The sequence below is a fragment of the Cervus canadensis genome, chromosome 3 (assembly GCF_019320065.1).
Source record: "Cervus canadensis isolate Bull #8, Minnesota chromosome 3, ASM1932006v1, whole genome shotgun sequence".
NCBI lineage: Eukaryota > Metazoa > Chordata > Mammalia > Artiodactyla > Cervidae > Cervus > Cervus canadensis.
Window position 1 is genome coordinate 64,724,982 of NC_057388.1, and position 12,471 is coordinate 64,737,452.

Consider the following 12,471-nt stretch of genomic DNA (forward strand, 5'->3'; position numbering starts at 1 on the left):
TGCAAACAGAAATGCTGTAGTCTGAAATGAAAGTCATGTAGACATGATCTCTCAGACTCCTGAATAGAAATCAGAGGATTCTAGGGCACAGGCTCAGTCATTAGATTTCCCTTCTTTCTGTCTTCCTTGAGATAAGTGGGTATGAGGAAGGAAAGAAGTTGGGTTCTGGGTAGCTGCCCCTCCCAGATTAGTGAATAGTGAAGACATGTCCTAGCTTCATGCCTGCAGCTCCCACCCCTGACTGCTGCACACGGTGGGAAAAGTTCTGTGGATGCTTCACACTAAGGTGGCAAGCCTGGAAGGCAGGCTCCTCTTTTCCCACATTCTATCTCTGCTTCCCCTCAGAGTCTTGACTCTAAGGAGTCCTGTGTGTATTGATTGTAACAGCAGTGGAGGGCAGGAGGATGTGGAATTTAGATGAATGAAGGGAGAAGGGTGAAAAGTAAAAAAGCTTCGGGCCTGAGGGGGAATAGTCTGTCATAAATATCATAAAATGAAAACATTTGTTGATAAATGATTTATGCTAGCAGCTTAAAAACCATTTTGAACAGTGGCAGTGTCATTCAAACAACTGATTTCTTAAGAGTCCTACTTTAAAAGATAATGTTAATCTGGATGAATGACTTCTGGTATGTTAAAATGTCAGTATTATTTCCTGGTTATGTTTAGTTTTAAATGTTTGATAAAGGAAAAAGTGAGTTTCATTTTACCATTAAGTGATGAAGATAAGACTTGGGATTAGATGGGAAAATACAGGTGAAAACCTTGAAACCTCTGGCTATTGTCCACAGTAGTACAGTGGATGGATTAAGAATTAAGAATTCAGAGTATATTTGAGTTGGTGCTTACATTTTAAGGACAGATGTCCCTTTCTTCCCTTAATGTTACTATCTCAAGGGAAGTCCATGAAATGGCAGCCAAAGGAAACATAATTTTTTTCCCTCAAAGTTTGTGGAAAGCATGGCTAGTTGATTTCTAATGTCAACTGTGCTTTCAGTAGGAAATATGCGGGGAGAGAAAGTATCAAACTAGACATATCTGGAGGATCAAAAAGCAATCACCCGGATTTAAAGATCTTTGAACATCTCCTTGGAGAAGTGCTTTTTCAATTTTTAAAAAGCAAAAACTGAGAATTTGTTGTTTCATGTAACTGAAGAGTTGGGGAGTGGCCTGAGCCTAAGCACAGCTGAATTTTGGGCACAGATGTAAGCAGATCCATTTCTTTCTGTGTCTTGGCTCCCCTTTCCGCAGGCCAGCTCCTCCTTCCCCTCAAGGTACAAGGTGGCCGCCTGCAGCTCCAGGTGCAGAAGTGCCCTGGATGTGACCACCCTGGAGAGTTTCCTTCCAGCTGTACCTAGTAGTGAAAAACACTACTGGGTTATGAAGGAAATTTGTACATTTACGTGTTAACGAATTCTATTGGGACATTTACAACTGGTTTAATATGTTATTTGTGGTCATTCCCATTAAAAAAAAAACAAAACCTATGCCTTCCTCTTGCAGTAACCCTTTGTTATGTCTTTATTTGTTGGAAACTCAAGTTTAACCTGGGCTTCCCTGGTGGCTCAGCTGGTAAAGAATCAGCCTGAAGTGCAGGAGACCTGAATTCGATCTCTGGGTTGGGAAGATCCCCTGGAGGAGGAAATGGCAACCCACTCTAGTATTCTTGCCTGGGAAATCCCATGGACAGAGAAGCCTGAAGGGCTACAGGTTTAACCCTAATTGCATCTTTGCAACTTATAGCATCTATTATAAGACTGTAACCCTGGTAATTGTCAGCCCTTTGCGTTTTAGAAATTATGAATCAATAAATGGTGAATGTAGTGGTTTAAAAGCACAAACCTAGGAACTTGACTGTCTGGTCTCAAATCTCAGCTCTGAGTGACTTGAGACAGATTAACGTCTTTCTATAAATACTTAAGTGTCTCATAAAATGTCAGTAGTAATAGTACCTTCCTTTTAGTCCTAGAAAACCTGGCACATAGGAAGTGCTGTTATTGCTGCCACTGCTATTACTACTCTTATGGTTGTTGCTTTAGGATCTATACCGTATTTCTCCCAAATCTTCATCCCCAACATCACACATAGAAGTGCACCACTGTCTTGACTGAGTCACTGAGTCCAGAGTTGCTTGGAAGAGAATTTAGACATGTTTTTGAATCAAAGAATGATGATAAAAGTTAAAACCAAATTAGGAGACAAAGAGGAATTTGACCACGTCCCTGCTTAAAAATATATTTTGCAGAGTCCCTTGTGTCCTGGACACAGAAGATACCAGTTTCCCCTTTTAAGCATTGGTATCAAGGGCATGTGACTTGTGCTTTATTTTCATTTTCATTGTCTAGGAATTTCCTTGGAGATGCCTCCGATCGGTGCCAAAAGTCTTGAGACTTATGCACCATTTCTCTATGAGTTTTCCGGATGAATGAGGCTTAATTGGATTCTAAAAACTTGGAAGCCATCTTGTTGTTCCTAGGTTATAAGGCTGAACATGTTTGGTTAAGAAAGTCTCTTGGGATCTAATCTGGCATCCACTCAGGTCTCATTAAATGGGAACTTTAAAAGCCTGTTGCTGAGTGGGCTTCATCATTGTTGACCAAATGTTTCAAGATGTAGGCACAAACCATTTCGGTCAGTTTTTTTAAGGGTGGTGCAACTTTGAAGCAACAATATGCTTTTCTACTTAGAAAGATGAAAATACACAGAGTGGCATGTTAACCAAGGTCATGTTCATCTTGTTTCTTTGCAATTTCTCTGTCCCACTTAATTTATTTGGAAGCAGTGCTAAGAGCTTGACTTATGTGACTGTTTTGTCCAGAAGAGACAGATTTTTCTCTTTATGTAAAATAGCTAGGTTAATTGTTGTCTCCTTCCACTGATAATGTAAAAAGGAAATGTAAATGTAATGTAATGTGAGATGTAATGTAAAAAGGAAAGTAATGTAACTGTAGAAAAAATCCGCAGTTACTTCAGATTGCTGTGGACCCTGATGCCCGTCATCCCTTGCCCCCCCAGCCAGCAAAGCAGATTTTGTCTTCCATCTCTCCAGTCATCTACTCTTTATAATGTACACCTGCCATTGTACTTACTAGCATATGGATGAATCTGATTGCAGAAATTCTTAAAAACTAGATATTTTGAAGGGAACCAATCTCCTGTAATCAAAATCGAGATAATGGAGAAATTGTTGTTGTTTAGTTGCTAAGTTGTGTTTGTTTTGTGACCCCTTGCACTGTAGCCCACCAGGCGTCTCTGTCCATGGGATTTCCCAGGCAAGAATACCAGAGTGGGTTGCCATTTAGTAAGGTCATCTTAATTCACAGTGGTGTAAGAAGGAAGCAGTTGGAATTGTCAAGAATTTCTGGAATGGGCATGACAGAGCAAAGCCACGGTCCAGAGTCAGGCCAGATCAGTGACCACCCACACATGTGGAGGTGCATAAGAGGCCTGAGTCACTGCAGATGCTTCCTATCCTATCAGTCTCTTTTCACAGAGGCAATACCTTCCTAGAATTTAAATTTACTCAGTGTGAAACAATTTCCTTGCCAGAGTTTCCTTTCTACTTTGGAGGTAGAAACCCTTAAAGATAACCCAAGTCAGTTTTCTTATTTTGTAGGTTCAGAAACTGAAGTCAGAGAGGTTAAGTGATTTGCACAAAAGCACACATGACTTAGTGGCTGAGCTATAACTAAACCCGGGTCTCTGCCTTCTAAATTAGTGTTCCTTTCACTGATCCCTGCTGTCTGTCTGTGCTTATCCATTCAATTAGCAAATGTAATTGAAGGGACTCTAATTAGTTTGGCTCCTAAAGGCTTTTGTGGTTAGTGTCAGATTGGCAATAAGGTTTGTTTTTTTCCTGCCAGCTTTTGAGTCGTGGCCAAATTTTGTTAGTCAATTATTTCAGAGTCTTGAAGTCATCACATGGAAGGCAAGATGATTTGAATAACTGGACACACATGTCTGTCTTATCTGTCTAATAAACATGCCTTTTCTGTAGTGCAAATTAGAGACTGTTAGAATGTACCGAATGTATATAGTCATTAGATATGGAGCAGTTGTGGCCAGTAGAGTGGTGACATTCCAGCTATCACTATCATTGTGTGTTTTTTCCGGACCTGTGAGCTTTGACACTACTCTCTTATATAATTGAGGGGTTAGCAGTACTCTGGCAGCCCAAGCATCCCAAGAAGCAGATGCTAAGGATGCAGGGGGCTGATTTGCCACCCCATGCATTTGGCAGTTGTATGAATTGGCAGTGCCAATTCATGAACATGAGAAGCTTGGAGGTGTGAAGTTGGATCTGTGAGCTGATCGTTGGGGTCCCTGAAGGCACGTCTCAAGGAGCTATCTAGATGGAATTGAATTTCCTTCAGTGGAAGAGACTCAATTTCTAAGAGAAAGTTTGAAGTTGATTCTTAGACCTCAGGGCTGAGGTCTTAGAATATAGTCCCTGAAAGATCAAGAGAGATGGAGCTGCATAGAAGGAAAGGCCACTGAAAGGTACGCCACCATTTCGTCTTTGTTTATTATGTCATTTAAGTAGGGTGAGTGGGTGGGGCTCTGTCCATGTAACCCATATTCTTGACACAGTCCAGAAGTAGAGAATCACATCTCCTACAGCCTTTCTTTTTCTTATCGTCTCATCTTACTGAACTTTTTTTTTTTTGCTTGAATAAACTTAGAATTGTTTGCCAGGAAATAGTTGCCTCTTTTCAAATCTCAGTATTTGTTTGAGTGTAGGAAAGGTTTTCACCTAACTTAAGTGTTTCTTTGTCATTGGATGGAAAAAATTTTTTTTCTGGAATGAAAAAAAATCCCTCCTATATATCAAAATATACATGTTGTTGAATGTGCCGCATTGTAGACTCGAAAATACTGTGTTGCCTTTAGGATGAGAGAGACTATCTTTTTTCTTTTCTTTTGGTTTTTAGAGTCTGTGGTGTTTCACTTAATGTTAACACACAAAGTAACAGGATACTTGATTGTCTGAAATTTTGAAGTACAACGTACGAAATTCTGTTAAAACTTCCTTTATGTAGACTTTGATTTAGAAGCTGATAGTCTCTTATGGAAAATTGAAATGTAACTGCTTCTAGTTCATAATATTTAGATTGCACGCTGTGTTTGGCTTCTCATTCTTTCATCAGCTGAACATCAAAGACAAAAAGAAAACGTTTTGTATACTTCCACTGCATGAAAAACAGAGGCATTCCCATTCCCAAGATACTTATGTGTCAGTTCACATTTCCTTGTAGAAAATATGTTTGCTTCTAATGCATAAGTAAATCATCCTATGGAGAAATCTTTGATTATCCTCTTGATAATCATTTGTCTTTTTGTAAAGAGAGAAAAAGCTTTGGACAGGAACTTTTATGACAGGGTGATGGATTCTTTCTGTTAAAGGGGAGTTTTAGTCAAGAAGTGATTTCCTGGTCTCTTTTGGTCTCTTTGGTGGCTGACCAGCTGGTCAGGTGTATCATGATGTATGTATGCGAGAGGGCAGAGGATGCGGGGGATGTGAGTGAGGGCAGATACATCCACGCTTGCATGCACATATGTTCAGAGGATGGACAGAGCAGCTTTCCTGTGTGGTATGCTCATGGTCATCGTTACGGCCGAAGTCAGGGCTGCAGACAGGGCGTGCCTCGATGCCTGTCGGCTTGTCTTCCTTGTGTATGTGGTTTCCACAGGAGTCCTGGCAGCTCACGCTCGCAGACTTTCATGGTGGTCTGAGTCAGTGCAGGGCATGCTTGTCCTTGTTCTGACTTTAATGAAAAGGCTTATTTTTTTTTTTTTTTCCCCTCTTGAAAATAGAGGCTGGAAGATAGTGGTAATGGGGGCTTGAGAATTTTCTTGGGGATTTTGCTGCTTATGAAATAACTGGTGAATCCTGGACTTCAGCTACCAGCTCTGTTATACTAGAATGTTTTTCTTAGAGCATCTACCAAGAAGTATGCTGTTTTAAGGGTCCAAGTTGGAGGAATCCATGAGAAGTGTGTCTGTTCCCAGGACTGTTGGGTTTTGCCCTTTTCCCCCTCAACTCACTTCACACTTTTAAAAGTAAACAGTGGATGTGATTCCATAGAAACTGCATCTGTATGTGTGTAAGGAGTGGACTCTCTATTTTAGGCAGTAAGGTTTTTTTTTTTTTTTTTGGTCATTTGAAAACAAGTATTGGTTTTTATTCACTGTTACTATTATAGGCATGCATAAAAAGTGGGTCCTACTTGTGCGCTAGAAGCATTTGATTTAAATAATGTGCCTTTGCAATTTTTTTTAAAGGTAGTGTCTTCCCCAGCAGATGTAGCTGAAAAAGCTGACAGAATTATTACCATGTTGCCCACCAGCATCAATGCAATAGAAGCTTATTCTGGAGCAAATGGAATTCTAAAGTATGTATTTCTCAACTATAGATATGTTCTTTCTATGGTAGTTTATGAATTTCACATTTGTTAGAACAGTTGTGAAATTACAGTTATGTTTGTAAAGTCTTCTTGTACTGTTTTCTTATGTCTTAAAAGTGAATGGTGTGGTTTTTATCTCATTGTAAAGGGTTTATTTTTTCACTGAAGTCAAGTATGTGACTTTTGGGAATGAATTTTTTTGTTTCTCTTCCTTTAACTCTTGCGTTAAACTTACACTTTCACTGGTAAGCTGTTTTAAGAGATTTTTTAAAGCTTGACTTTAAACTGTACACAAATGTTACAAGCATACTTTTCTTATGGTTTATAGAAATTCAGGAAAAGATTTCTATGAAAAATAAAACCAAGCATTGGAAAGAACACTATTATTTAAAATTTATTATGAAATTAAGTTACTGTATGTCCTCTGGGTTAGTACATCTGTAGTAAGAACTTTGAGAAGCTGGAATGAAAGATTAGCAGTAGCTCCCTGAATAATATATAATTTAGGCCAGCATTTCCTACCCAGTGCCTCGCTTCAAGAACCTTTTGGTTAATGGTGCCTGCTGCCAGACCCTTGTGGTTATATTAGGATGGCAATGGTTGAATTCCCAGTTTAGTTTTCTGGTCTTACTGATTCCTGTACCTAACTTGTTTTGTTGTTGAATTTTAGCAGAGAGCTAGAACAAACTGGTAGGCTCAGTAGACACATGAAGGGCTGAAAGAAAGGGTTTTGATTTCATGAAGCTGTAATACATGGAATGTGAGCTTTTGGGAAATGGAATTGCCTTGGAAAACTAGCAAACTTAGAAGCAAAAGACACTTGAATATTAGGCAGAAAACCGATAAGATAAATGTTTAGATTTCAGAGACGGTTGAAAGACACTCATTTTGGATGAAGCCCTCAGGCCCTCAGTGTGTGTGGTCCTGAGTGACCTAGCTGTGTCATTACCTGGTCTGTTCCAATTACGGCCCTGCTTTACCTCTCAGGGAAAAGTTACTAAAAACTTGGTGTAGACAAAATCCTATGTTTATTAATATCCTTTATTAGGAATATGGTGGCCACCAACCAGGGTGGTTTTGTCTAGGGAGTGCTTTGAAGGAGTTTGGCTTTACATTGAACTGTAATTTGCTTCTCATGGGTGGTTCTTTATTTTCTTCTGGGTCAGGATCACTTCCCCACACCCAGTTGCATGTGTAGTTTTTGAGATGATTTCCCATTTGATTAAAGATTTAAGATCTTAAAAATACTAACATCACACACACACACACACACACACACACACACGAAAAAAATACTAACATCACAGAAGACTGGTAAACTTAATTCTCATATTTTAGGGTATACACATCCTGGAGTGTGTCTATAATAGAGTATGCTGTTTCCTTTCTATGGAACATACTCAGATACTGCACTTAGACCAGATCAATTCGTATGTCAAAAATTGTTGCTTAAACATTTTATGTGCTATTTTTTTCAGTAGAAAAATTTTTTTTAATGGTTTTAGCAGTGATTTTCTGTTTCCCCTTTAATATTTATATTTATTCAGTTTTAATTTTTGAGTCATAGTTATGATTAAATATCTTGTGGGTTAGTTTATCTGTAGTAAAAACTTTGGGAAGGTTAGCCATAGCCCTTTAAAAAATTATAATTTAGGTCTATAATTAAATTATAATTACAAAATTATAATTTAGTTAGTTATAATTAACTAATTATAAATTAGTTTACAAGCCAGTGACAATAGCATAGATTATATACTGTAAGGGAACTCGACAGGTATATAGTCTGTATTTAGAGTGCAAACAAAACTTTTACTTTAAAGTGAAAGTGAAGGTCACTCAGTCATGTCCGGCTCTTTGCGACCCCATGGACTATATATACATAGAATTCTCCAGGCCAGAAACTGGAGTGGGTAGCCTTTCCCTTCTCCAGGGGATCTATCCAACCCAGGTCTCCTGCATTGCAGGCAGATTCTTTACCAGCAGAGCCACAAGGGAAGCCCTTTACTTTAAGAATGCCATTTAAATACTGATGTAAAATTCGATATATGAAAAGCCTGCTTCCTCCTTTTATCAGTGTATATATATAAATTTACCATAAAGAACAAGAAGACTCTTTGAGATTTCTAGGTCCATTCCTATATTTTCCTTAGTATCTGTTTGATATTTTATCTTTACAAAGTTACAATTATCAAAGAATATGCCATTTTAATGCAAATGGCTAAATTTTAATTGCTTATATTTTTTCTACCTAGTGGAAATAAAATGGATATGTGAAATTTGCAATATGGCTTGTTAAAAACAAGTAAATTACTTTTTAAAGAGACCCAGCTATTTTACAAACAAAAATTTAAATCTTACCAAATAGCCCCTTTAAAGTTAATAGGTGTTTAAAATTGCTTACATCTTAGCTAACCTACATTATTATGGTTAATGTGTATTTCACGTGAAACCAGAATTTATACCATGTAGTTTATTAGGTTACTTTGGTTTATTTGAAATAGTTTTGAGTTTACTTTGAACTGTAATTGATCTGAAAATGAATTTGAGATTTTGAACCAGTTCTAATAATGAGCTTTTAAAAAATATAATTTATTTTTGGCCGCTCTGGGTCTTTGTAACTGTGTAGGCTTTTCTCTAGCTGCAGCAAGCCGAGGCTGCTCTCCAGTTGTGGTGTGCAGGCTTCTCATTGCGGTGGCTTCTCTTGTTGCAGAGCACAGACTCAGTAGTTGTGGCACACAGGCTTAGTTGCTCTGCGGCATATGGGATCCTCCCTGATCAGGGATCAAAACCATGTCTCCTGTGTTGGCAGGTGGATGCTTTACCACTGAGGCACCAGGGAAGTCCCTAATAATGTTTCTCATATTTACACCAGAGACTTCCTTGATATCTGGCAGCTTTTAGCAGATTCTGATGCTATAAGTAGTTGCATGAAATACTTATTCAGAGTTGTAAACTATATTTTTAAAACTATAAAACTGTCCTTTTTAAAAAACTATATTTCTGTTTGTTTACTTAGAAAAGTGAAGAAAGGCTCACTATTAATAGATTCCAGTACTATTGATCCTATGGTTTCAAAAGAACTGGCCAAAGAAGTTGAAAAAATGGGAGCAGTTTTCATGGATGCCCCTGTTTCTGGTGGTAAGTGGTAGCTAAAATAGATGCACACCTATTCTGTTTGTCAGAAGTAACAATTACAATTTTGTGGTACCCAAGATAATCCAATTATTTTTAGAGTTATTAAAGATTCTCAGTTTCCTTGTTACAAATAAAAACAAAGCAAAACTGACTTATGTTGTTTAGCCCTCTCCAAATACAATGCTTGTTCTAAACTCAGATAAAAGGATGTTACAGCTTTGAAGAGCTGTGAATTTTTTATCTAGATTGCTGTGGGTAAGGCTAGATCAATTGCTAGAAAATCTGAACTTTTCAGAACAGATTCAAGAAATAATTAGCCTGAATAATCTTGTAACTATTAAAGAAACTGAAGAAGTAGCAAAAAAGAGAAAATGATTTCATGAGGAAAATACTAGGCCCAAGTGATTTTACCAAATGTTACCAGAATTTCAAGGAGCATACCATCTCAACTTTATATGAACTTTCCCAGACAATAGAAAAGAGGAAATGCTTCCCAAATCATTCTATAAGATGTGTATAACTCTGATAATTAAACCAGTTAGAAACATTATGAGAGAGAAAAACTATAGGTCTACATCAGTCATGAATATAGAAGTAAAAACTTTATAAAGTACATTAGCAAATGAAATACAACTGTATGAATGAGATCAGGCACTGCAACCAGGTTTGATTTATCTCATGTATGTATAAAGAGCTTAATATTAGAAAATCTATAAATAAATTTCAAAATCAACAGCATCTCAATTGGAGGACAGGGAGCTAATAAAATTCTAAAAGCTTAATATTATATAAAATACTAATATGGATATCTGGGTATTTTGGAATGGCAGGATTATGATTTCCTATAATTTAAAAATTTTCCAGAGTTACTGTGTAATCAAATATATATCCACATACACATACATATGTGCATACATATATACACATACATATGTAATTATAGTAGTAGACAATGGAATAACAATTTTATTCCTATTAAACTTGATTGTTGGCTTTGGAATGAAAAAATAATGAAATATAATAATTTAAATCAGTTTCTTTTTCATAAAGAACCTAGTGGGCTTGTAAAGGAATCTTATACCCCGAACCCTTTTGATTATAGAAAGTGAAAGTCACTCAGTCATGTCCGACTCTGCGACCCCATGGTCTGTACAGTCCGTGGAATTCTCTAGGCCAGAATATGGAGTGGGTAGCCTTTCCCTTTTCCAGGGGATCTTCCCAACCCAGGGATCAAACCCAGGTCTCCCGCATTGCAGGCGGGTTCTTTACCAGTTGAGCTACAAGGGAATCCCAGGAATACTGCAGTGGGTAACTTGTCCCTTCTCTAGTGGATCTTCCCATCCCAGGAATCCAACTGGGGTCTCCTGCATTACAGGCAGATTCTTTACCAATGAGCTCTCAAGGAAGCCCTTTGAGTATAGGTTGAGGTATAAATAATTTTTAGCCCCTATAATTGTTATATTGAATCATTTAAGTAGGATTTTAGGTGTAAAGATTTATAATGTGGTATGGATCTTTGATTACAAAATACTAACAATCAATTTTAAGCTTGGTATTGGAATTTATTTATAGAATAGATTCAGTAAATGAATAATTCTTTGTTCTTTGAGTGGTTCTGTAATTTAATTTGACAATTGATATGGAACATATCAATTGATCTTATTGATTGATCTTCTTTTGCTTCAAGAGTATAGCCTGAAATTATCATTTGATAACGAAAAATACCAACTTGATTTTTTTTTTCCAACTTGATTTTTAAATGTTATTTTAACCTTTAAAATACAGTCTTCTTTGTGATAAAACTTTGAGATTACTTCTCGTCCGTATCAAGTTATTTTTATCACAGTTTTGTGGTTTTAGAGTATAAAAATGCTTATTTGTAAAAGTGAATTCACTTCAGTCTGATCTGTATTACAGATTGAAAACTTTGTGTAGGGACAGTTTGTGATAATTTGTTGCTTGACACATTATCATTATGAGATTGGCCAGCATATTATAGAAACTTATGTTTGTCTTCTCATAGTTAGTATTTTTATATTTTTTACATGGGTTAAAATTGTCTGCACTTTCTCAGTTAAAATAGAGGAAACTTTCTGTAAGTTAGAGTTAGCAGGTTTTAAAATCATTGTATTTTAACTGAATAAAATTTAGGAAAAGGGACCTGGGAAAAGCCTGGGTTAGACACCCAGATGGGCTTACAGTTTTACAGAGGTTCTATGTTTGTCAGTCTTAAAACACACATTATTTGAGGTAATTTTCATAAAATCTTAAAAAAAAATTTCCCCCATTTTTATCCTCCTCCCCCCACTCTTCATTTGTTTCTTATCTGAGGCTTAAAAAATGCATTTTTGTGTAATTATATAGAGGTGTTACCTACAAATACAGTAGTATTCTGAAAATTAAAATGGGAACACATTATACTCCTTATTCTGTGGTTAGCATTTTAAAGAGAGCCTTTTTTAAAATCCAGATGAAGAATTTGAAGTTGTACAGATTTTTGAGACAGTGATTTCTTCAGTTCAGCCCCTTCTTCTGCTTTCTGCTAGCTTTTATTCAATTTTATTTGTTTCATATGATTTTTTTTTTTAATCAAAAGCAAATGATGCTTAAACTGTTGTAATTATCATCCTGAAACCAAGGTAAATAACTGTTATATGCTTGTGCAGTTATCGCTTTGTACCATAGATACTACTTTATAAAATATTTTGACATACCTCAACCGATTTTGGTGCTTCCTTTTTTAACTTCCCCAGCCAGGGATCAAACCCTTTGCCTCTGCAGTGAAGGCACAGAGTCTTTAACCACTGGACCACCAGGGAAATCCTGGTGCTTCCTTTTGAAGCTGTGAAACTGTACATGCCTTTATCAAAGTCCATATTACATTATATTTATAGATGTTGATTCTCTTCTTCCTGTAAAGCTGAATCTTTTT

General features: G+C 37.0%; 1 protein-coding gene across 2 annotated transcripts in view; it reads left to right on the forward strand.

Moving 5' to 3' along the window:
- HIBADH (3-hydroxyisobutyrate dehydrogenase) overlaps positions 1-12,471 on the forward strand; it is a 257,836-nt gene that overhangs the window by 18,281 nt on the left and 227,084 nt on the right. For both annotated transcript variants that reach the window (XM_043463330.1, XM_043463329.1), the window contains exons 3-4: positions 6,283-6,392; positions 9,421-9,542. In XM_043463330.1, the coding sequence (XP_043319265.1) occupies positions 6,283-6,392; positions 9,421-9,542 (232 nt within the window). The remainder of the gene's footprint in view (positions 1-6,282; positions 6,393-9,420; positions 9,543-12,471) is intronic.